A 26,111-nucleotide genomic window follows, 5' to 3' on the forward strand; every position below is an offset into this window, starting at 1 on the left:
TCTCCCAGGTTCTGGCTGTAGAGGAAAAGGTTTGCCCTGTAGTTAAGGTGCTAAGTTAACCTGCACAGATCCAAGTCTTGCTCTGTGTGAAGTCAGGTAAGTCATTTATTTTGTCTGGCCCTGACTTTCCCCTCTTCTAAATGAGGGTAACAACCTTCCATATGGCACAGCAGCAGAGCCATTGTGTTTGTGTGGGGAGGAGGGAGACAAATAAACCCATGTGCCTTCCCCCTGCCCCCCCTCCCCATTTGCTGCTTGGCTTGTAGTGACCATGCTCACACAGACTGAGCATGCTCAGTAACATCAGCTGAAGGCACTGCCCTGACTCTGCCCCCACACTACTGGCAGGTACAGGTGTCTTTGCACAGCAGCCTGATGAGTCTAAGCCAGGGGCAGCTCCAGGCCCCAGCACGCCAAGCGCGTGCTTGGGGCGGCATGCCGGGGGGGCTCTGCCGGTCACCAGAAGGGTGGCAGGTAGCTCCGGTGGACCTCCTGCAGACGTGCCTGCGGAGGGTCCGCCGGTCCCATGGCTCCGGTGGACCTCCTGCAGACGTGCCTGCGGAGGGTCTGCCGGTCCCGTGGCTCTGGGAGGTGGAGCCGCGGGACCAGCGGCCCCTCTGCAGGCACGTCTGCAGGAGGTCCACGGGGCCGGCGACCGGCAGAGCGCCCCCTGCGGTGTGCCGCCATGCTTGGAGCGGTGAAATGGCTAGATCCGCCCCTGGTCTAAGCACATGGAAGTTTGTGAGTTGCTCAGACAGTGCGGGGCTGGGGGCCAAGTAAGGACCTACAATAGCTAGGGGTGCAGCTGTTTCCTGTCCACATCAAATCACAAAACCATCATATTGGGATTGTCACAGGCTTTCCTGACTTCACACTGACTCCTTCACTAACTGGTGTTTCTCTTAATGCCACAGCTCTTGGAATCCTGTTGATTACGTGACCATCTCAGCTCTCACTTTAACAAAGGTCTGTTTCTTGCTCTCAGGGCTGAGTAGAAAATGTTGAGAACATGACCAGAGCAAATCCTGACTGCTCACAAACAAACAAGCAGTCCAGAATATAATTTTTTAGAAGAAAAATCCTCATGTTTTCTTCAGCAGCCTCCTGATTTTTGCTTACGTGGTGCTGGCAATAGCTCCTTGGCAGTGATCAGTTTGTTTTCAGACCTGGCTTTTCCAGCAAAGGCTCTAAGGACCTAAATATAAATCTGAGCATTATAAGTGATTCCTTTACGTCAGGGGGGCTGTACTCATTTGCTGCTTGGGCCCACAGCCCAGCTCCATGCACATTCCCACACCTTGCCCTCTGTTTCGCTATCTGTTAACTCTGCTAACTGTTAACAAATCTGTTAACAACCATGTAAAAGAAGCAGTGAGAGATAAAAAGACTTCCTTTAAAAAGTGGAAGTCAAATCCTAGTGAGGCAAATAGAAAGGAGCACAAACACTGCCAACTTAAGTGCAAGAGTGTAATAAGAAAAGCCAAAGAGGAGTTTGAAGAACGGCTAGCCAAAAACTCCAAAGGTAATAACAAAATGTTTTTTAAGTACATCAGAAGCAGGAAGCCTGCTAAACAACCAGTGGGGCCCCTTGACGATGAAAATACAAAAGGAGCGCTTAAAGATGATAAAGTCATTGCGGGAAAAACTAAATGGATTCTTTGCTTCAGTCTTCATGGCTGAGGATGTTGGGGAGATTCCCAAACCTGAGCTGGCTTTTGTAGGTGACAAATCTGAGGAACTGTCACAGATTGAAGTATCACTAGAGGAGGTTTTGGAATTAATTGATAAACTCAACATTAACAAGTCACCGGGACCAGATGGCATTCACCCAAGAGTTCTGAAAGAACTCAAATGTGAAGTTGCGGAACTATTAACTAAGGTTTGTAACCTGTCCTTTAAATCGGCTTCGGTACCCAATGACTGGAAGTTAGCTAATGTAACGCCAATATTTAAAAAGGGCTCTAGGGGTGATCCCGGCAATTACAGACTGGTAAGTCTAACGTCGGTACCGGGCAAATTAGTTGAAACAATAGTAAAGAATAAAATTGTCAGACACGTATAAAAACATAAACTCTTGAGCAATAGTCAACATGGTTTCTGTAAAGGGAAATCGTGTCTTACTAATCTATTAGAGTTCTTTGAAGGGGTCAACGAACATGTGGACAAGGGGGATCCGGTGGACATAGTGTACTTAGATTTCCAGAAAGCCTTTGACAAGGTCCCTCACCAAAGGCTCTTACGTAAATTAAGCTGTCAGGGGATAAAAGGAAAGTTCCTTTCATGGACTGAGGACTGGTTAAAGGACAGGGAACAAAGGGTAGGAATTAATGGTAAATTCTCAGAATGGAGAGGGGTAACTAGTGGTGTTCCCCAAGGGTCAATCCTAGGACCAATCCTATTCAATTTATTCATAAATGATCTGGAGAAAGGGCTAAACAGTGAGGTGGCAAAGTTTGCAGATGATACTAAACTGCTCAAGATAGTTAAGACCAAAGCAGGTTATGAAGAACTTCAAAAAGATCTCACAAAACTAAGTGATTGGGCAACAAAATGGCAAATGAAATATAATGTGGATAAATGTAAAGTAATGCACATTGGAAAAAATAACCCCAACTATACATACAACATGATGGGGGCTAATTTAGCTACAACGAGTCAGGAAAAAGATCTTGGAGTCATTGTGGATAGTTCTCTGAAGATGTCCACGCAGTGTGCAGAGGCGGTCAAAAAAGCAAACAGGATGTTAGGAATCATTAAAAAGGGGATAGAGAATAAGACTGAGACTATATTATTGCCCTTGTATAAATCCATGGTACACCCACATCTCGAATACTGTGTGCAGATGTGGTCTCCTCACCTCAAAAAAGATATTCTAGCACTAGAAAAGGTTCAGAAAAGAGCAACTAAAATGATTAGGGGTTTAGAGAGGGTCCCATATGAGGAAAGATTAAAGAGGCTAGGACTCTTCAGTTTGGAAAAGAGAAGACTAAGGGGGGACATGATAGAGGTATATAAAATCATGAGTGATGTTGAGAAAGTGGATAAGGAAAAGTTATTTACTTATTCCCATAATACAAGAACTAGGGGTCACCAAATGAAATTAATAGGCAGCAGGTTTAAAACAAATACAAGGAAGTTCTTCTTCACGCAGCGCACAGTCAACTCAGGAGGTTGTGAAGGCTAGGACTATAACAATGTTTAAAAGGGGACTGGATAAATTCATGGTGGCTAAGTCCATAAATGGCTATTAGCCAGGATGGGTAAGAATGGTGTTCCTAGCCTCTTTTCGTCAGAGGATGGAGATGGATGGCAGGAGAGAGATCACTTGATCATTGCCTGTTAGCTTCACTCCCTCAGGGGCACCTGGCATTGGCCACTGTCGGTAGACAGATACTGGGCTAGATGGACCTTTGGTCTGACCCGGTACGGCCTTTCTTATGTTCTTATGCTGTTTTAGATAAATGATGGCAGGAACTTAGGGGACTTTCCATGGGGGATGGGGATTTAAGGCTGAGTTCTCAGTGGCACAGTATTGCCAACCCCAAACTTTTGAAAATCATGAGTCAGTACACCCAAAATGATGTGATTCCTTTTGTGAGACCAAAATAAAAAAAAGTATATGTTGAGTTTTCTATTTGCCTTCTGATTCTCACGCTTTAGGCTGACTCAGGTCACATTTTAAGTCTTTTGTCTGCAACCAAGAAAACTAGAAACTTCCTTTGTTTAGGTGTCCCTAACTTCTGTTTGCCAGAAGCTGGGAATGGGCGACAGGGGATGGATCACTCAATCACCTGTTCTGTTCGTTTCCTCTGGGGCACCTGGCATTGGCCACTGTCAGAAGACAGGATGGACCATTGGGCTAGATGGACCATTGGTCGGACCCAGTCTGGCCATTGTTAAGTTCATGAGATTCATTATAAAATCATGAATGTTGGCAACACTTTTGACACTGCGTCCCCTTTACACTGAGGCAGAGCTGCCTTAGCCTACGTTAGCATCAGGACTTTGAAACACTGATTCCAGCGTAACCAATGTTTTTGGCCTGTGAATTGAAGATCCCTAGACTTGAAAGGATTAGATTTTATCGGTAGATGTCAGTAAATGTTGATTTCAGTTTGCCCACACAAACTGATGAAAAAACATTTCCATTGATAAGAACTGAAATTGACAAATAGGTAAGGTAAGAAAAATGCTGCTTGATAACTTATTTGAGTTTAATTTAAGGATATTTACTTAGCATGTTTTGACATGAGGTGTTGACAATTTGTGTATTAACAGTTACACTTTTTAACTTTTTGAATCTGTCTGTCATAAAATAGTTGTCTGACTAAAATACTGTCTGATCCCCCCTCCCCCACAATTTCCCACACTGCTGCTCACCATGTCAAGGTTCCTCCCCCACTCTGAACTTTAGGGTACAGATGTGGGGACCTGCATGGACACTTCTAAGTTTAATTACTAGCTTAGATCTGGTAACACTGCCACCATCTAGAAATTTCAGTGTCTGGATCACTTTCTGTCCCCCCAAAACCTTCCCCTCCCTGGGCAGCCTTGAGAGGCTTTTTCACCAAGTTCCTGGTGAACACTGATCCAATCCCCTTGGATCTTAACACAAGCTAAAAATCAATCAGGTTCTTAAAAAGAAAGCTTTAATTAAAAGAAAGAAAGGTAAAAATGATCTCTGTAAAACCAGGATGGAAAATACTTTACAGGGTAATCAGATTCACATAGCCCAGAGGAACCTCCTCTAGCCTTAGGCTCAAAGTTACAGAAAACAGAGGTAAAATTCTCTCAGCAAACAGGAACATTTACAAGTTGAGAAAACAAATAAGACTAACACGCCTTGCCTGGCTATTACTTACACGTTTGAAACATGAGAGACTGATTCAGAAAGATTTGGAGAGCCTGGATTGATGTCTGGTGCCTCTTAGTCCCAAGAGCGAACAACCCCCAAAACAAAGAGCACAAACAAAAGACTTCCCTCCACCAAGATTTGAAAGTATCTTGTCCCCTTATTGGTCCTCTGGTCAGGTGTCAGCCAGGTTTACTGAGCTTCTTAACCCTTTACAGGTAAAAGAGACATTAACCCTTAACTATCTGTTTATGACAGGAGCCATGGCCACAGACAACCCCGTGGAAAGTCTCCAGGAGGAAGCTACATGCCCCATCTGTCTGGAGTATTTTAAGGACCCGGTGATTATAGACTGTGAGCACAATTTCTGCCGAGCCTGCATCGCCCAGTGCTGGGAGGGATCAAATACAGACAGCTCCTGCCCTCAGTGCAGAGAAACTGTGCAACAGGGAAACCTCAGGCCCAACAGGAAGCTGGCAAATGTTGTAGAAATAGTCAAAGGGTTGAATTTACAGGCAGCAAAGGGAGCAGGAGAGGAGAGGGTTTGTGGGGAACACCAGGAGGCTCTGAAACTGTTCTGTGAAGAGGATCAAACTTCTGTCTGTGTGGTTTGCTATCTGTCCCGGGATCACAGAGATCACAAGGTGATTCCCATAAAGGAGGCTGCCCAGGAGTACAAGGTAGGGAATTGCTGTCAAGTTTAATGAGTAATAACTTTTGGATTTTAATTACATGCTGATTTCACTGAAAGTTGCCTGTCATGGGTGTAATGCGTCATTCAGCTCTGTAAAGCCTTAATTGTATGGGAGATGCTGTAACAAAATGAATGACCTGGCAGTGTGGTGACAGAATCAGAATATCAAGTCTTAAGATACCTGATGTGGGAAACTTTTCTCTGAGATTCTGAATGTTTTTCAAACCCAGCTTCCACTGCTGAAATAAGGGGACTTTTTACACCACGGTCGGTGTTAACAGTCAGTGAGGTTTAAATCACAAGAGCTGCAGGCCAGTCTATGCAAGTGTGTTACCTTCAGACTGGAGAACTGATCATTTAAATATCAACACTGTTAATTATTTTGTTCCCCGTGTGAGAGCAGAGAGGAAGAATTACAGCTCGGCACCATTTATTGCTACTGCTGCCTCCTTCCAGTGCCACAAGTGGGTGATGTTAGGGAGATGCCACCTCCCATTTCCCCCCAGTAAAGAAGGACCAGGCCCAGAGAGCCTAGCAGAGTCCAGGGGTACATTCTAGCCCCATGAGGGGAGTCTGGCCCCAGGAGCCCCTTGGAGCCAATCAGCAACTCCATCCTGTTTTGAACAATGCACCATTTGAACATGTTACCGAAATATCGGGTTTGCTTAGCTGAGAGCTAATAACAGCTTGACAGGGATAAGGAAAGATGCTTTATTTTGCAGAAGAAAGGAGAACTTTGTATTAGATACAGAAGACTTTACTGCACACTAAGATTTTACAAGCTTTTTATGTATTTTTAGATAAAGACCATGCCGTGTTAATACTTTATTGGTGGTTACCAGACCCTGTGAAACCGTTATTTGGTTAGGAAAAACTGGCTTGGAGCAAGATTTTTTTGCTTTGCGGCAGAATAGGAAAGATAGTTGAAAAGTTCAGGGTACTGTGTGTTGCATCGCAGGAGAGCATGGACAGAGTCTGACAACCCATGTGATCATAAGCAGAGAGTTTTTTTATTCATTTCCAGCATGCTCTTATATACAATAAAGGCCAAGCAATCAAGCAATTGCTAATTGGTTAATAAGGTACACACAGGCACAACTGATTCCAGATTCAAACAAATCCTTTTCCACTTCCGTCCTTAGCTCAAACTTGGTTTCCTCTCGCTGATTGTCATTTGAACTTGTCGCAGTCAGTAGAAATGTTTGTTTTGCTTCCATAGGCTCCTCTTCGTTTCCCTTTCCACATACAGGCAGTTCTTGAGCGACACATGTCGCTCTGTAGAGGGGCCCCATTTACAACTGCCCCTGGGCATTCTGATACTAGGTTAGATGGCACATCTCCTACATCATTCTGCATGGGGGCCTCAACTGCAACCGCTTCAGTGGGCTCTGAGTCCAAGGTAAACACAGTATCTTCTACCTCTGTCGTCACAGGTGCCTCAGTTACCCCACTCTGCATTGCATCCCCAATAAAAGCTTCCTGAGTGATCTGCCGCCCATCGGATCCCTGAAGCCGAGCAGTTCGGGTGGGCTTGCACAAAGTGATGTCCATAGCAAAGGCAGTTTGGGGAGGGCCAGTGGATCCAAACCCTCGAGACCCGCGGTCAATCGGGGTCGATCGGGGCCCACATCCCTTGAAAGGTATTAACTGAGCAAGACGTGTACCAGCAGTTATAGTCACAGGGGGACAGAGGGCACGTACCATTATCCCAATATTCCCCGTATAGTCGGCATCAAGAAGGCCAGGCAAAACAAAAATACCTTGTTTCGATGTTGACGAACGGCCAATCAAAAGGGCACTCAGTCCAAATCCTAATGGACCATCGATGTTGGAAGGAAGAACTTGAACCTTGTCAGTCTCTAAAACTACATCTGTCGCTGTGGCCAAGTCCACTCCGGCACTGCCACGGGTTGCTCCGGTGAGGTGTTCCAGGCAGCCGGGTTGGCGGGTGGAGGCACTTGTGTCGTCGCGCTCCTCCGAGGGGCGCTCCATGATCCGTTTCCCGGCAGCGGTGTTCCATCCTTCTCGTAACGTCGACCAACAGTCGACGGTGCTATGTCCAAACTTATCACATCGTGTACAAGCGCCGGTAGCGGCTTCAGGTGACACATCAGAGGCCCGCTGTCCATGTTGCACAGGGCAGTCCCGCCGGAAATGTCCGGGTTTTCCACAACCGAAACAGGGGCCGGCTGGCCGGGTCGGCCTTCTAGCCCCCCGCTGTCGCCCGAGCAGGGGTTGTAACGCCACGGCCAGTGCAGAGGCCTGTGCCTTAGCATGAATTGCTGCCTTATCCGTCTCCTCAAGCATAGCGGCCCTACCACATGCCTCAATCATTTCCATCAGGGTCGCAGTCTTGGGCAAGGTGGCTAATATACGGCGGCAAGTGGGATTTGCATTCTGGGTTGCAAGATCAAGTCCAACTGCAGTTCTGGCCTCTGACATCAGATTAGGAGATCTATCAATAGCCTCGCAAAGGCGATCCAAGAAGGTGGAATAAGGTTCCGACGGGCCTTGCATAATTTTAGCGTAGGGAGGGCTCGGCCTTCCCATCTGGGGCACCGCTTTAAAGGCAGCCAAAGCCAGCTCCTGCGACTGCTGCAGGATCCGGGGATCGAGGCGGGCTTGCAAATGCGGGTCAACAAAGCGGCCTGCTCCCAAAAGCATATCAGTAGTGGCCACGCGCCGAGGATCATCGTCCGACAAATCCAAATTGCGGACAAGAGCCAAGTCGACCCTCTTAGCCCAATGATCTTTCCACAACAATTTCTGTGTAGGTGTAAGAAGCATATCAGCTAGCTTAATCGCATCATATGGACACATTGCTTGTCCAGCAAACACCTGTTCAATGATAGACTGTACATACGGATTATCTAGTCCATAAGCCATAATCGATTTCTGCGCCTCACGGATCAACTTCCAGTCCAAAGGAGCCCACCGCCTATGGTTAGGATGTTGAGGGTCTGGCGTAATTACCGGAAAGGCCTTGGGTATCAAACCTTCAAGGATGGCTTCCCTTATGACCCCATGCCAGCGCTGTACACGGTCCGGAGGGTCCCCAATTGGAGGGTCCCCGGGGCCAGGCAGGGCGGGGGGGCGAGTCAAATGAAAACACTTGTGAAGATGCGATCGCGATGATCCACGTGGAAAACCTTCCAATTGGTCCAACTTGTCACATATATGCTGCAGCTGTCGACCCTGGCGCTCCATCTCCTTATAGAAGGCATCAGACTGAGTAAACTGAGTAAACGTAGTCAAATCGGGATATGGGTTTGATGGCACATGTTCCACCCAAGCCTCCTCTGTCCCCCCGCAATCGTGGCACCCCCAGGCAGGGGCGGCTCTAGAAATTAGGCTGCCCCAGGCAGCGCGGTCTGCTGCGCCGCCCTTCCTCGGTCCCGCGGCGGGTCCCCTGTTCCCGCGGCTCCGGTTGGGCTCCCGCGGCAGGTCCACCAGAGCCCCGGGACGAGCGGACCTGCCGCAGGCATGACTGCGGGAGCTCCACCGGAGCCGCGGGAACAGCGAACCTCCCGCGGGCACGGTCCGGCGGCTCCGCTTGAGCTGCCGCAGTCATGCCTGCGGGAGGTCCAGCCGAGCCGCGGGACGAGCCCCCCTCCACAGTCATGCCTGCGGCAGGTCCGGTCGTCCGCGGCTCCGGTGGACCTCCCGCAGGCATGACTGCGGCAGGTCCACCGGCCCAGCCTGCCGCCCCCTAGATTTGGCCACCCTAGGCAACAGCTTGGTTTGCTGGTGCCTAGAGCCGCCCCTGCCCCCAGGCCCCGTGGACACGGCATGGCTTTGGAGGGGGTGCATACGGCAAGGCTGTCTCCATAGGCTCGGGTGTATCGGGGGGTAACGGGACCGTAGCAGAATCAATCATGTCGGGGCCGATAGCCACATTGGAGGGTAGTGGGGCCGTAGCAGGGGCAACATCATCCATAGGGTAGGGGTTGGAAGCCAAAGGTATCACCGTGTCCTCACCACTGAAAAACTCTCTGGCTCCAACCGGCAACACAGAAGGCATTCCGGACGTTGGGCGGCAAAGCTCAGAAAGGGCCGCCTGCACTCCTGCCTCGGCCGCGAGAGTTTCTACTATCTCCTTCGCCTTATTCCATACTGGACTCAGGGAGAAGGCCTCCTTATCGCCCTGAGCCACCGACTTCCAAAGCTCGGAGCCTAGCCGCTCCCAAACAGTTTTATCAAAAATTGTACTTGGTTGAACAGAAAGTCCCCTTCTCCGTCCCCACCGCAGCAGACGGGATAACGTATCAGAGGGGAGCTTCTCTCCCTGCCGCTCCGCGATGCGCATCAAATATTCATGCACCATCCTTTCTTCCGCTGATGCAGCGGTTCCCATGTTAGCTGCTCACCTCTGGGCTGGGGTGTGCCTCCCTTTTCAGACGCCCTGCGGCTTGCCGCTCGACACTGAGCTCAGGTGCGCCCCTCTTTTCGGACGCCCTGCGGCTCCTAGCCGCTCGACACTGAACTCAGGTGCGCCCTTCTTTTCAGACGCCCTGCGGCCGCCGCTCAACACTGAGCTCAGGTGTGCCCCTCTTTTCGGACGCCCTGCGGCTCCTTTTCTTCTTTTCAGTTCAGGCCACCAACACTATCCTCATTCGATACGAATCACGTCGGGGTCACCATTTGTTGCATCGCAGGAGAGCATGGACAGAGTCTGACAACCCATGTGATCATAAGCAGAGAGTTCTTTATTCATTTCCAGCATGCTCTTATATACAATAAAGGCCAAGCAATCAAGCAATTGCTAATTGGTTAATAAGGTACACACAGGCACAACTGTAACTTCATTGGATAATTGCCATTTTGTATAACCTTCTAATTTATTATCCTGTTTACTGCCTACCAGCAGATAAAAACTAGCCTCAACCTTGAAGTCTAAACACTCCAGCTCTCACATACTTATCTGCCAAGTTCCCACACTGTGTACGTGAGGTTTTTGGAGGCTTTTGCCTTTACCTCTTGGCCGTTTGCAAAACTATGAAAAGGGCCCCCCCGCCCTTTTGGAGCGACACCAAATAGTTTTTTTGTTTTTGTTTTTTTTATAGCAGCCTCCTGCAATACAGAACACTTAAATGGCTTTCCGCCTATACCCATTACTGGAATGCTTTTATTTGTGAGATTTTATTTTTTTTGGCTTGGCAATAACAGTGGAAAGGGCAGCCCCCGAGTCCAAAAGACAAGAATAAGCGGTTTTTCCCAGAGTTAAATGGATCTGGGGGGTCTGTGGAGGAACAAACATAAGTGGCAAAGTTATTTGAGTAGGTAACAAGTGGACCCCCGGGTCGCCGTTATTTCTTACCATTGACAGCGTTTGTCCTTTCCATTTCCATGTGATATTGAGGTCGGGGCTGTCGTCCGGTACGTCGGTTTGGGCACTCTCTTTTCCAGTGATTAAGTTGCTTACAGTAATGGCATATATTATTTGCACGGCTTGGAGGCCCCCCCATGATTTGCCTTTGGTTGTCACTTGGGAGGGGTCCCCACCTTCCTCCTTGTCTTTCGCTCCCCACGTTCACAAGGGCTGCTAGCATTCTCACCTGTTTGGTTTTTTGAATTTTATTTTTTTGTGTGTGATACACATGGGTGGCTATGCTTACCAGTTTTTTTAGGGACTTTTTCTTAGCACCTTCAAGCTGCTGCAACCGCTTCTTAATGTCCGGAGCTGACTGAGAAATAAAAATAAGCCTGACCGTGGACTGTGTGTCCGCAGCTTTGGAGTCTATATTAGTAAAAGTACAAAATGCTTTACAAAGTTTTTTATAAAAGTCAGAAGGGTGGGTTTTTTTTCTTTTTGCACAGTATTATGGACTTTTGACCAATTTAGAGGTGTTTTTTTTTTGTGCTTGTTTTATATCTGTCAAAACATGGATTAGGAATTTTTTTAAGTTTGCCTGTTGGGTTGAATTATTCGGGTTCCATTGGGTAGGGTTAGTGAGAGCTATTAAATTACGCCTGTCACCAGCAGCTTCCACTGCCTCCCGGGCCCCCCTTAGGACTTCTTGCTCTTTCTCCTCCGTGCGCAGTAGGCAATCTAAAAGTTGGCCCACGTCTTGCCAATTAGGATTATAAGACTGAAAAAAGCACGGAATTGCCTGTGAACGATGTCCGGGTCGTCTCTGAGGCGAGGCATAGTGTTTTGCCAGTTCATAAGATCTGCTGTATTAAAAGGGACATGTACATAACGGTCTACAACCTCTCCATCCATAGTGGGTACCGGGATGGTCTGAAGGGGTGCCTGGGATTTAACCGTATCCTCCCCATAGACTACTCCCTGTCTCGTACGAGACGGACTAATGGCAGTAGACAGAACAGAGTACCCACTACCCGTTGCTCCACTAGTGGATTCGTTAACTTGAATTGTGGTTGCCTCAGTCTTCGGTTGTGGGGGGCACTGTCTTGGGCCCCGTAGACAAGGAAACCTGGTCCGCCACAGCCTGTGATATTGCTGCCGAGGGTGGCCGCGGTCTAGGACAATACATGGGGGGGGGGTATTTTTCCAACAATCAGCTTCACTTGGGGCAGAAGCTTTCGGGAATAGAGGGGCCTGGATTTTTTTTTTTTAAAGGACGATGAGCCTCATCGTCCCACAAAAAACAATAGTTTATTTGACCAGGCGCTTGATTTTTTAATATCAGGCGCAAAGGAGTTAAATAAGTCGGAATATCAAAGGAGCCAAATTCAGGCCATGCAGTCCCCAGGGTTGGCCAGTTCTGGGTGCAAAGTTGTACAAAGCGCTTCCTTGATATACCTTTCTGAACACCGGGTAAAGGCCATTTACTTAACATATAATCTAAAGGGCTATCCTTAGAGGGTTTTTCCAGAGACCCACTTATTTGTCTGCTGACACTCAACCTGAAAAGAGAATTACTCAGAGATCAGTGGGAATTGCGGTTTAATTCAGGTTTTCCTACTTTTATTACACCGTCCGTTACAGGGGACGGGACCGAAGGATCTCAATACAACCTCAGAGCTTCATCGCACACATGGCTTCCACTCTGAGGAATTACGAACGAGAAGTTCAGTTCCGCCCACACACCTAACGCCCAAATGAACAGAGCAGAAAAACAACAGTAACTGGTTAAACAGAATAGAACCAGAACCAGATAGTGCACCAAAAGCAGATAGTGTTTCCTTGTCCTATTAGGGCTCATTTTATCGGAACATGAACCCCAGGGGCCACAGTGAAGCAGAGAAAGAGGGGCTAAACACCCCATTGGCGCCGTTCCCAGTTCGCTGCAGCCGTCTGGAGTCCAATGTCCGAGCTAGGAAATTCCTGTCTGGAGTCGCCAGAAACTGTTACCGAAATATCGGGTCTGCCTAGCTGAGAGCCAATAACAGCCTGACAGGGATAAGGAAAGATGCTTTATTCTGCAGAAGAAAGGAGAGCTATGTAATAGATACAGAAGACTTTACTGCACACAAGTTTTTACAAGCTTTTTATACATTTTTAGACAAGACCATGCCGTGTTAATACTTCATTGGTGGTTACCGGGCCCAGTGAAACCATTATCTGGTCAAGGAAAACTGGCTTGGAGCAAGATTTTTCCGCAAGAGGAAAGATAGTTGAAAAGTTCAGGGTACTGTGTACGTGAGGTTTCTGGAGGCTTCTGCCTCCACCTACTGGCCGTTTGAAAAACTATTAAAAGGACGGTGGGGGGGGGGCACCAAATAGCTTTCACAAACAAATCATGGTGTCTCCTTTTGTTAACTCACATGGGTGGAGCTTATTTTGTGGGTGGAGCTTCAAGGAATCCAGCCACCTTTGTTCCCACCCACCTTCTGATCCTGGCTCATTTATGCAGATGTTTTGCTGAGTGCAATGACTGCTTTTCCTCCTCCTGTCTCACTATCCCCTGCTGGCTCCCTCCCTCCACCATTGCTTCCCTGCAGCAGCACCGCAGAGGTGTCACCGAACAGCTCCCTGGGAGCTCTCAGCAGTAGCTGGGCCCTTGGGCAGAGAGCGGGAGAGAACTCAAGGGCTCAGAGAAAAAAGAGTGAAATGGGGAAACTTCTGGAGGGGGGCTCAGGAGGCGGCTCTGGGGGGCTGCCAGGGGTGTTGCACAGAGCAGGGCTGATGGGGAAGGAGCACGTTCCTGTGCTGTGTGAATGAATCACACGCTGTCAAAGGGAAAGAGAGCCGTGTGGTATTACAGCTCTGGAGCAGTTATAATTATGGGTGGCACATTCCCCCAGACTGAGTGTTCCCTGTTCCTCACTGACCTCCAGCCACATCACAGCTTCACCCTGTACAGTTAATGGGACTGCGCTGGCTCAGGTGCTCAGCCGCTGCCTGGGGGAGGCCACATGGGAGCCTGGACAGACGAGAGCACAGTGGGGTCTTGTTCCTGGCCTGGGTCTGGGTACAGCGCAGTGAGGTGCTGCCCCAAACTCTTCACTGGCACCGGCGGGAGGGATCATTCAGAAACTTCCCAGCTGTTTCCCCTCTGGCCTGTGCTCAGTGATGAGAAGCTTTAGCTCAGACACAGGCTCTGAGAAGTCCTGAGTGTCTGCAGGGAGCAGAGCCCCTGCTATGAGACTGGCGTCTCTGCTCCCATGAGGCATTTGGGGCCGGCAGAGCCCAGTCTGCTGCCTCCTTCCAGGGTATTTACTGCTCATGTATGAAATGCCAATATGGACAGTACTGTCCACCCATCGGACAGGCAGACTAATGGCTGTTTATCACACGCGATGTCCCTGCAGGAGAAACTCCAGGGAGCCCTGGGCCCTCTGAGGAAGGAGCTGGAAGAGGTCCTGGCCCTGACATCTAAAGAGGAGAAGAAAACCACAGAGTGTCAGGTGGGTGTCTGGGTTTATTCCTCCCTGAGCCCTTCCCCCTGCAGCGTTCCCAGGAATGACGGGGCTGTAAAGCTCCAGGAGGAGGTTATGACCCTGCTCTGGTTATTTGCTCCGTTGCACAGGCTTGGTGCCAGCCAGGGGCAGCGCATGCCTCCAGCATTTGAGGAGGCCGGGCGTGAGTGCCGGAACCTCCCCTTTGCCCGGATCATCACCCTGCCCACTGCTCCACCCCCATTTGGCCTCCTCTCCCCTAGGCCCTGTCCACGCTCCCCTCCTGCTCTGCTTTGGGGGAAGAGCTGGAGTGAGGGCCTCCGGCGGAGCGCAGGCAGCACTCCAAAGGCAGCAGATCTGCAGCATCCTCCAAAGGGAGGGGCGCTGCATCCTGTTTGAGGAAGCCCAGCCTCCCCTGGCCTATGATACCTGCCATCCAGGGTGCTGGCAGCATCAGGCTGTGTCTCTGGTGGGGATTTCAGCACAGCAGCTCCTGCAGGCAGAGGAGGGGCAGTTCCTGGCCCTTGTACAGTGGTGCAGACCCACCCTTGAGATCTGATAGGGGCAAATTCTCAATATTGGGTGCAGTGTTTTCACTATTACATGGGTCCTGCTTCCCTCCTGCAGATGGGGATGGTGTGTCGGCTGCTACAGCCATCGGTTTTCAGTGCCCTCCGTGACAAAGCTCTGCAGCTTCTCTGCAGCCTGGAGGAAACAGATTGTTCCTCCTCGCTCTGCACCCACCATCCCTGCAGTGAATCTGCCCAGTGCCTGGGCCAGACACTGGAGCTGGGAGGATGATTTGCCCCCCATGGGTGAGGTTCAGAGTCACTGAGCTGGCTGGGCTGGGGGCATGCTGGGAGCTGAGCTCTTCTGAACATCAAACTCAGTTGCGGGTGTGGAGCTCTGTGGAAAATCTGACCCCAGGGTGCATCTACATGGCCCCAACAGCCAGCTGCAGGCTAGTCACTGAGTAATACCCAGGGGTCTGGGTGGGCTTGTACAGCCTGTGCTGCTGAGGCTTCATAGCTACGAGTACCCGAGCTAGCCACATCAAAGCTAGCCTGGGTGTGTCTACACACGGTGCTGTCACACCTTCATTGCAGTGGGGACATCCCCTGAGTGAGCAGAGCCAGGGCAGGTCAGTGTCACGCCAGGCGCCGCTTGGCCACTTTGCAGCCTCTGTTGCCATCCCGTGGCCACTTCATCCCAGTCACCTGCTACTGTTACTGTGACGTTTCCCAAATAAGTAAATAGCCTTACAAACCTGATACTGACCTAATCCCCTGCTTCATGGACAGAGGCCCAGTCTGTGTAATTCAACATCTGGCTCATGTTTTCTCTGTGCCTTTACTATTTTTCTATCTCCAGAGTAAAGTGAAGAATAAGAGAGAGATGATTGCAGGTGAATTTAGCAAACTGCACACACTGCTGAGAGTGAAGGAGCAGCTGCTTCTGCAGAGCCTGGAGGAGGAGGAGAGGGAGACTCTGCAGAGACTAAGGGAAAATGTAACCAAACTCTCCCAGCGAAGCTCCTCTCTGCAGCAGCTGATCACAGAGATCGAGGAGAAGTGTCAGCAACCCGTTGTCGAGCTCCTAAAGGTGAGATGGCATCAAAATTCTCCACCCATCCAGAATTAGAACTCAGATCCCTGGGTCTGGATTTCAACAATTAGAGTAAATGTGTTCTGTGGTTTACTGACAAACAGAACATCCGGCTAAGGGCTCCATCAGTTCCAAAATATCCCAGTTGATGTTAGAGGGGAATTCTCCTCATGGAGACCCAGTGAGGCCGTGGGAGATTAAATGGATGATACAAGAATGATACTGAGCTGAACCCAGGGGCGGCTCTAGGCACCAGCAAACCAAGCTGGTGCCTAGGGCGGCCAAATCTAGGGGGCGGCAGGCTGGGCCGGTGGAGCCGCGGACGACCGGACCTGCCGCAGGCATGACTGCAGAGGGGGCGCTCGTCCCGCGGCTCGGCTGGACCTCCCGCAGGCATGACTGCGGCAGCTCAAGCGGAGCCGCCGGACCCGCGAACCGTCCGCAGTCATGCCCGCGGGAGGTCCGCTCGTCCCGGGGCTCCGGTGGACCTGTCGCGGGAGCTCAACCGGAGCCGCGGGAAGAGGGGACCCGCCGCGGGACCGGGGAAGGGCGGCGCAGCACACCGCGCTGCCTGGGGCAGCCTATTTTCTAGAGCCGCCCCTGGCTGAACCCATCCCTGCTGTGACTCCAGAACATGGGACCCAACCCAGTCGATAAACACAGATACTGGTGGGTTGAGTCCCTAGAAGGGAGAATCCTTTAGCTAAATTCCTGTCTTACCTACATAAATGAAAGAAGTGTTAATGCAAAATAGTGTATGAGATTTTACCACAAAAGAGTGAAGCCTGGGAGGGTTGATCTATTTTCTAGATGAAAGTTTGATGCCCAGAGTGAGACTCCCTCAGCTTTATGCACATTGTGTTAATACAGAACATTAATTCTCTTTTTCCTTTCAGGATGTGAAAAGCACATTGAGCAGGTGTGTTTCCTATTTTTATTGTTCTTATATTCGTGGTGGTGGTTGTGGGATGATGTGTGTACAGAACAGCTGAGTGATGATGGGACACTTTCTTCATAGGAGTGAGAATGTGAAACTCCAGGAACCAGAAGCTGTTTCTACTGACCTGAAGAACGTGTATGAAATTTCTCTTGACATGAGGGAAGCACTGCAGAGATTTGGAGGTGAGTGATTCCACTGGGACATTCAGCTGTGTTGTGCCTGCGGCTCTGGACAGAGCCTGGGACCCCAGGACACGCATGCACCCAGCTGACAGGCTTGGAGCTGTGATAGCTGGAGGCTGATGTGCTCAGTGCTGGGCAGTTTGCCTGCTACTTACAGCCACCTGCTGGTACTTGCCCAGGTATCTGACCAGGCCCCGTCACTGCCATCCTGACTCCTCCATGGCTGAGTTACTGGGTGTCCCTGAGCCAGGTGCTGTGAGGCCTGGACTGGGCCCATCGTGCTGGGAGCTGCACAGATGGGTAATGGGTGACGTGTCTGTGCCTCTCTCCTGGGACATATGAGGGCTGCGTTGTGTGGCCATCGCTCAGCACTGCCCCAGCCCCCATTAGCCAAGGGTGGCCCAGCTTATGAGCAGAGGAGAGGCCAGTCTGGCTGCTGCGGTCTGACCTGGGCCGTGTGTTACTGGGTAACAGGCTGAATCCTACGGGCCCCTCGTCTGCTCTGAGCACAGCCCAGTGTGAGGTTGGGTCAGTGGTTTGCTGCTCAGTGAGTGAAAGTCACTCACAAGAGTGTGACCGTGTCACAACGGCTGAGCGTGAGCTGCCCCCATCCAAACCCCTCCCCAAATCCCCAGCGCGGAAACCAGGGGAAAAGGCACAAAGCTGACAGCAAGGAGGGACAGAGACGAAACTAAGGCAGAGGAGAGGGGGACTGGGAAGGTTCAGTGAGTTCGGTCTGTGATTGCTGAACTGGCTCTTTCATCCTCCCCTGCTGCTCCTCTCTTCCCACCCACCCCCAGCAGGGGCAGTCGAAGGGGCCAATCTGGGTGTGTCAGTCCTGGCTGATGGAGGCTGCACAGTCGGTGCCGGCTGCAGGGCCAGGATCTCAGGGCTCCGGGGAGCAGGAACCCCAGGCTGTGGGGGAAGCAGCTTCCTCTCTGTGATGGGCTGGAGCCAGCACATCCCTGCTCCCCTCCCAACTCACTGCTCCCAGCCCAGCACAGTCTGTACCCACTGGGCCCTGAACACGGCTGGGCTCTGGGCCATTCCACACCCCTGGCCCCGGAGCCTGTCGGGACCCTGAGCCCCTCAGTGCCTCGTTCTAGGAGATCACCAGCCTCTGGGGAGCCTCCTGTCAGCCCCGCCCCCAGAAGCCCCTTCCTGGGCAGGGTCCCAGGCCCTGAGTCACTCGCCGGCTGCTCCAGGCTGGCCAGGCCCAGGGTCTCTAACAGGGCTGTTGGTGCTGGCACCGCGCTCACTGCCGGAGCTCCCAGCCCCTGACCCAGCCCGGCCTGTTGTCCCAGTGCTGACGCCTCCCCTGCAGGTGGGGACGCTGCTGCTCTCAATGACTGAGCCCCTCTCTCTGCCGCTGCCTCTGCTGCTGCACTCGCAGACTCAGCCCATGCCAGGGCCAATGCAGCACTGCTGGGGCTGCTCCTTCCCTCGGCACCTGGATTCTCTGTGTCTGGGGCAAATGGCCGAGTGAGTGGGCAGGGACCTGCTCAGAGACACACACCGTGTGCCACCACGCTGGGAGTAACCCTTTCCTTCCCCCCACCCCAGCAACCCCGGCTGGTCAGTGCCACTCAACTGCCCACGCTGTGACCACAGGGACCTGGGTCCAGCAGCTCGGGGGAGTTGCTGGCTGAATGTGTGGGGCAGAGTAACCAGGGCTCCCAGTGCCCCAGGGTCTCTGTGTGCAATGGGCAAGGCCCCCCGCTGTCATGCAGCCCTTAGGTGCTGGGCAGTGATATAGCGCCCACGAGTGAGCCAGGCCCTGCAGAGACAGAACAAGGGGCTGCCGGCCCCACAGGGCTCCTGGTCTGAGTGCAGACAAGGCCCAGCAAGGGCAGCAGCAAACATTGGGGGAGGGGGCAGGAGGGTCTCATTGTGGGGCCAGGAACTCCCTGAGCCCATCCTGTGCCTGTCTTCTGGGTGTGGTAGACAGTATTGTAGTGACCCTGATGGCTCCATGCTGGGCCCTGGGTCACCCCCAGGGAACAGGACAGGGCAGAGGCAGCCTGAGGTCAGGGGGAGCTGGAGGCTGTGGGGGAGGGGGAGCAGCCTGGGAGGTGGGACAGGGACGCTGGAAGCCAGGTGGGTGCCCAAACCCTATGCTGTGTTTGGTCCAGGTTCCCACTCTGTGCTGCAGGCTCTGTTGAGGTCAGGCCCTGTGATAAGGGGCCCATGCAGACAGACTGAAGAGCGTGAGGCTCTATCTGCATGGGGAAGGGGCAGCAGTTCTGTTAAATGGGTTCCAGGTTTGTAGACTCATCATGGGGTGAAACCCTCATGTACCGCCCTCAGCCGTTTCAGGGTGCCTGGGCAGGGTTCCTGCCTCAGTTTATTCTCTTAGGCACTCCTTAAATTACGCCTCACAGTCTAAAAGATCTGAGAGAAAAGTCCCCTGCTGGGGTCCACTCTGAGTCCAAGTAAACCCCGAAATAAAATCTTTTCCTTCACTCTGCTCCAGCCTGCAGCTCTCACTCAAGCTCTTCACTGTCTTCAAGTCAGGAGCCCTCAGTCCTTCCCGGAGCTGGATTTGGATTAGTTTCCAGATGACTCCAGCTCCTCCTTGCCGGAGCTGGAGTCATTTCAGTCTGTGCCTTTATTCTCTGCATCCACTTTCTCCAGCCAGGGGCAGCTCTCCTGGGTTCTGTCCTGCTACAGCTGCTGCTGTCATTGTCATCTCTGGCAGCTCCTCCCCCTTAGGGGAGCTCCTCTGCCTAGGACAGTGGTCCCCAAACATTTTTGATCAAGTCCTCCCTTGCCTGGCTTGCGCCCCCACCCTGGGAGCTGCTGTCAAGAGCTGGTCCAGGAACGGGGCTCCAGTTGGGGCCAGAAGCTGGGGGCCATGGCTGGGAGTGGACCTGCAGTTGGGGCCGGGAGCTGGGGGTTTCGGCCGGGGGCGGAACCGCGTTTGGGGCTGGGGCTGCAGCTGGGTTCTCAGCCTGGAGCAGGGCTAGGAGTCGGTGGCTGAGGTCGGGGCCAGAGATGCAGCTGGGGCTTAGGGTGGGGCCAGAGTGGAGCTGGGGACAGAGCAGGGCTGGGTTACGTTCCCTTCCCACCACCCATGGTGGCTGGTCCAGGCCCTGCCATGCCCCCCAAATGTTCCTCCACACCCTCTAGGGGGGCACAACCCACAGTTTGGGGACCACTGCTCTAGGAGCTCCCCTTCCAGGCTCCTTGCTCTGGTGAGCTCTCCTGGGAGCTCCTCTCCTCAGCAGCTTCCTGTCCCTAGCTGAGCCCTGGTTACCCTTTATCAGCCTCATTAGCTGTTTGGCTGCCAACTAGCCACCCAGGGATTTAATTACTTCCAGGTTGGTCTAGGTTGTCTCATTCTCCCTTACAGGAGCCTGTCACAGGTAGTCTGATCCCTGACTCCCATAAAAGAGCCAGCTCCCTTGATACATTCCCTCCCCCCCCCCCCCCCGCCCCTCAGAGCCAACCTGTATTCAAAGGGAGGCTTGACCATGGCTGACACTTGGTTATGTTCTGCTAGAAAAGTTTCAAACTCCAGGGAAGTAAATTGGTGGCCACTTCCAGGACCTGCATGGAGCTAGGGCAGGCAGGGAGCCAGCCTTAGCCTCAGGCCTCAGCTGCGCCACTGACCAGACTTTTAATGTCCCAGTCGGTGGTGCCAAATGGAGCTTCCAGGGTCTCTTTTTGACCAGGCATTCCAATCAAAAAAAGACGCCTGGCACCCTATGGACAGGTGCTACCCTAGGTCCTGTCCACATGGCCCAGTAACACCCTGCTGAGCCAGGTACAGGCAGCCACATGCCAGCCCAGGCCCCTGGCAGGGACGCTGAGCTGCCAGCTGCCATGGTCACGAACAGTGTTAACTCTGTCACGTGCCACTCACCACACTTAGAGCCCCCTGGGCCCAGCCCCAGGAACTGCTGTAACCTAGAACCAGAGCAATGCAGGGCTGGAAGGGACCTCGAGAGGTCACCTAGTCTAGTCCCCCACGCTAGGTCAGGGACTAGACTATCCCTGGCAGGGATTTGTCCAACCTGTTCTTATAAACCTCCCTTGGAGCCAGGTCCAGAGCTTCATGGCCCTGAGAATTAGCAAGTGTTTCCTCATCTGCAGCCTCAACCTCCCTTGCTGCAGATTGTGCCCATTGCTCCTTGGACAGGCCCTTGCCCTGCCCACTGGGGGCACTGGCTGTGTCACCAAGCCTGAGCATCGCTGTTATTGCACTGAATGGCTGGCGGCGCTGGGCTGGCTCAGGGGGGCAGTGAGGGCAGCTGGGGCCTTTCACTCCCCAGTCACCGATCTCAGCCCAGGCTCAGAGTCCAGTTTCCAGCGGACAGGAGCTCACATCGTAACTCACTTTAACGGCTGCCTCACCAGCCATCTCCGCAGGGAGGCCAAGGCCTGAATGGGCTGCAGGGACGATTCTTCCCCAGGGAGAGGCTCCAGCAGATGTCAGGGCTGAGCCATGTTGGCAGGACAGTGGGGAGCTGACAGGGCCTCTGTCTCCTTAACTTCCAATACACAGAGCTCCAGCAGTTGGGGTGTAATACCCCATTCGTATCCCCAGCACTGAACTCACTGACACTGCCCCAAGGGTCCTCTCCTACTGGGGTTAGGGAGTGAGTAAGGGGCACTGGAAGAGGGGGGCCATGGCCCCATCACTTTTACCAATGGGAGGGCTATTCCCTCCCACTCTTTACCAGCTGAAAGGGTGAGCAACGATGTGGGAGGGGGCCGAGAGGAGAGACCAGGGGGTCAGGGTGTTGGGGAAGAGGTGGTGTGAAGGTAGGGGCTCAGGAAGAAGGGGCAGTGTGAGAGCGAGGGTTCAGGGATGCGGGGACAGGAGCTCAGGGAGAAGGGCTGGCATGAGTGGGTGACCCCTCTACTTTTAGGGAGTTTCCATCACTCCTGGGGAGAGCACCATCCCGGATCCTGATCCACGGGCACATCTGTGTGTTTGCCAGGTGCACAGAGCTCTCTGTGTGAAGACACCTTCGCGCTCACCCAGGAACCTGTTCTGGGAGGCCCCACTGCCCAGGAGGCTAAGGGCTCTCACTCCCCTGCCCTGGAGGTGAAGGGAGGGGCCCTGGGGCTGCTGTTCCCCATCCCAGGAAGGGGGTGAAGGGGATGTGGACACAGACAATGTCCCCTCTTGCACTGTGAGGGGCAGACCTGGCTCCACTCTGGGCTTCAGAGCCTGAGCTCCAGCCAGAACCTGAAAATCTATGCAGTTATTTTTACTTCCAAAGAGGGAGCCCCGTAAGCCTGAATCTGTCCACCCTGTTCCAAGACTCACTGCTGCAGGCTGTGTAGAAGGACCCAAAGTGTCTCCAGAGTCTGGGTGTGAAAGTTCCCAGTGTGTCTGTCCCAGGGCTGGTTAATGGGAGCGAGGGGGGTGGCTGGCACAGTCATTAGATGGAGACACTTGAGCTCCTAGGGCTCTGAGATGGTCTCTGTGACTGTTATCCGCTCTGGGAGACGCCCAGGTGCAGCTGCAGAGGGTCTGTGCTGCTGGCAGAGTCCATGGGACAAATGGCTCTGGGCAGAGAGTTCAGGCTGGAGCCAAGTCTCCATTTTCAGCCTGATTTGTGGGGGTGAGATCAGGGGCCCCGGGGGCATTTGTGTGCAAAGGGCAAATTAAACAGCAGCTCAGGAGTGTTTCATAGCTGATGTCCTGAGCCTGGCCTTCCTGTAACTGCGTTTCTGGGGATGTTGACAGTCTGTCATTGCAAGTCACTGGGATTGCGGCTCCTAAGTTGCTCAGACAGGTTTGCAGTGGAGCTGGGTGAAATGTTTTGGACAAATAGTTTATTTGCTGCAAAATTATATTTCGGGTCAACAGAATCTATTCGTGACTCCGTGTCGAGTTTGCTGACTAGTTTCAATTAATAGAAAAGGTGCCGCCCCTTCCCTTGTAGCCTTTTGCCCAGGAGCTGGGCCCTCAGCTGGGAGCTCCTTCCCTCGTCCCCCTGTGCCCACCCCTCCTCTAGACCCACTCTGACCCCCTGGCACCTGCCTCTCCCCAATCCCCTCTGCTAACACCTCCCTCTGCCCACCTGCCCTGACTCTCACCCCTCTCTGCCCCCTGGTGCTTGTCCCTCCCCTCCTCTGCCCTCCCTGTGCCTGCTCAGTCCCCTCAATCTCCTGGCACCTGCCCTTTCCCTTCCCCCTGTACCCTTCTACTGCCTGCCCCTTCCCTCCTCCTGCCCCCCAACACTTGACCCTCCCCTTGGCCCCTTCCTTCCTGGTGACCAGCCCCGCACCACCCTCTGCCCCACTGACCCTGCTCTCCTCTCGCCCCTCTGCCACCATCGCCTATGCCACCTTCTCTTTATTTCTCACCTCTGCCCCTCCCCTCCCCCTATGGCTCTGTGACACCTGCACCCCTCACCACCCCTCCAGTCCCCTGGTGCCAGCTCCTCCTCTGCCCCAAGTCCCAGCTCTACCCTGGCCCTATCTGCCTCCCTGGTGCCTTCTGTTTCCTTTGCCCCCTCTGCCTGCCTGGTGCAAGTCCCTTCCCTCACCCCCCTTTGGGACCCCTGGTCTCAGCCCTTCCCCTCACCTCAGCACTGCCCCACCCCTCCCCTCCCCCTCTCCTAACCTCTGGGTCCCACCCTCCCTTCATCCTCTGCCCCCTTGGTGCCCACATCTCCCTGCACACACCTCTGCCCCCCTAGGGCCTGCCCGTCTCCACACCCCTCTCTGCCCCCTTCTGCTCACCTGCTCCTCACCCCCATTCTTCCTCTTTGGCACCAATGCCTGTTCATTCCCTCCCCCTCATGGTTCCACCTCGCCCACTCCTCATCATCTCACCCCCTGGCAGCTCACCCTGCCCTTGATTTCCCCTGGCCCATTGGAGCTCCCCCATTCCCTCATACCCCTCTGCCTCCTGGTGCCTGCCCCTTCCCTTGCTTCTCTGTGCCCCCTGGGGTCCATCCCTTTCTTCTGCCCTGGTGCCCACCCCTCCCCTCGCCCCCTGCAGCACCCTGGAACCCTTTCCTTCACACCTCTGCCCTCTTGGTGCCCATCCCTTCCCTTATCACCCCTTAGCCCTTGTGTGCCTCCCCTCTGCCCCTTCCTCCACCTCCTCTGCTCCTGTCACCTCCCCCTCCCCTTTCTCCTCCCAGCATCAGTCTGTCACTTCCCTTCCCCCGCCTCCCCTGACACCGTCTCACCCCTCCCTGGCTCCTCCTGCCCTTTCCCCCCATTGTCTCCTCACAGGCAGAGGGATCCTGACTCCCCTCAGGCAACAACCCCCCCTCTCCCCGAGTGATTAACAGGACGCAGGTTAATTTCCCTTTGATCCCAGTGACCAGCCCCTGCCCCCGGCCCTGACTCTGTGACTCTCTCCCCAGTGGACGTGACTCTGGATCCAGACACGGCAAATCCCTGGCTCGTCCTGTCTGAGGATCGGAAACGTGTGAGATACGGAGACAAACGCCAGGATCTGCCCGACAACCCTGAGAGATTTAATAGATATGCCATTGTCCTGGGTGCTGAGGGGTTCACGGGCGGGAGGCATTATTGGGAGGTGGAGGTGGGAGACAAGACGAGATGGGACCTGGGGGTTTGTAGGGAATCTGTGAGCAGGAAGGGGGAGTTTGCATACGCCCCTGGGAATGGATACTGGGTCGTGTGGCTGAGGGATGGGGGATACAAGGCCGGCACCTCCCCCCCGACCCCCCTCCCCGTGAGCGTCAGGCCCGGCAGGGTGGGGATTTTCCTGGACTATGAGGCAGGCGAGGTCTCGTTTTACAATGTGACTGACAGGTCCCATCTCTTCACTTTCACTGGCACCTTCTCCGGGACGCTCTGCCCTTATTTCTATCCTGGTGCCAATGCTGGGGGTACAAATGCAGCTCCCCTGATCATCTGCTCGGTCCCAGCTCAGGCCAGAGGGAATCTCTGTCCCTGACAGTGACCCCGCGGCACAGACTGGCCCCTCCCAGCACTGCTGCTCTTCCCGACCCTAGTGGTGGGGGCCAGTTACTGCAGTAACTGGAGATTTTGTGCTGACCAGACCTGCCAGTTTCCCGTTTCAACTGGAGGTTCCAGTCGAAAACCAGACACCTGGCAACCCCCAGCCCTCACCTTTCCCGTCCCCTGCTCCTGCCCCAGGGGTAGCAGATGGGGGTGGATGGGGTCATTCACTCCTGTCAGAATTTTCTACCCCTGTGAAATCTCAATGTAAAAATATGAAAGAAAAATTATTATTCTAATTTAGAAAATATTTGTAAGTCTTTAAGGTGCCAAAGAAAAGAAAGTTACTCCAGGAAATTGATCACAATTCCTCTGGGTTTTCTGTCCACCACCTTCTGGAATGCTCTGTAAAAATAGTGACTGATTAATTTCAAGGAATTAAACCAATGATTGAACCTAATTTCTTGAAGAGCTACTGAGTAGAGTATATGGGGAAGCACATGGCATTGCTAGGAATACTTTTTGTTTTAAACGTGATGTGTTATGAACATTTTCAATATAATAATTCAGTTCTGAAGATTTACTCACAATATGACATTCATGGTTGTGTGCCCTAAACTTACCTTGATTATTTGAAAATAAATACCCTAAAATTATCCTGTGATGGATTCATTTGTATTTTATCTTGACTGCTGGTGTCTAGCTGGCATGGGCTGCTGAAGCTATGTGTTTTTACTAGTTTTTAACACAGGGAAATTGTAATATAAAAATAGATAATTTCCCCCTAAAATCTTCTTCAGAAATATCTGTGTTCCTTTCTCTATTTCATACTGAATTATGTGTAATTACTGTGGTTTCTTATCCAGTCTTATTGTGTTATTACATGGGGAAAATATATTGCCAAATAGTAAAAAACATGTTATATGTTACCCTATCTGACAAAATGTAAAATTGTGTTGTCACTCACAATTGACAGCATGAAGTGTCATAAAGAGATTGCAGGCAATGTTTTTTTTTAAATTTATATCTATGAATGGGTTCCCCGATCAGTTCCTGCAACCCCTGGCTGGCAGACGTCTGTGTGAATTAAGCAGCAGGCAGTCTGCCGGGGAACCTCCACCAAGTGTCTGT

At 52.5% G+C, this 26,111-nt stretch overlaps 1 protein-coding gene across 1 annotated transcript; it reads left to right on the top strand.

Moving 5' to 3' along the window:
• LOC120393130 (E3 ubiquitin-protein ligase TRIM39-like) lies at positions 1–25,885 on the top strand. Its single transcript, XM_039517731.1, has 7 exons — positions 1–96; positions 5,111–5,532; positions 14,265–14,360; positions 15,723–15,953; positions 16,853–16,875; positions 16,975–17,078; positions 24,416–25,885. The coding sequence occupies exons 2-7, from the start codon at positions 5,116–5,118 to the stop codon at positions 24,973–24,975; spliced, it is 1,431 nt and encodes a 476-aa protein (XP_039373665.1). The 5' UTR covers positions 1–96; positions 5,111–5,115; the 3' UTR covers positions 24,976–25,885.
• The last annotated feature ends 226 nt before the right edge of the window (positions 25,886–26,111 follow it).

This window comes from Mauremys reevesii, unplaced genomic scaffold (genome assembly GCF_016161935.1).
Source record: "Mauremys reevesii isolate NIE-2019 unplaced genomic scaffold, ASM1616193v1 Contig15, whole genome shotgun sequence".
NCBI lineage: Eukaryota > Metazoa > Chordata > Testudines > Geoemydidae > Mauremys > Mauremys reevesii.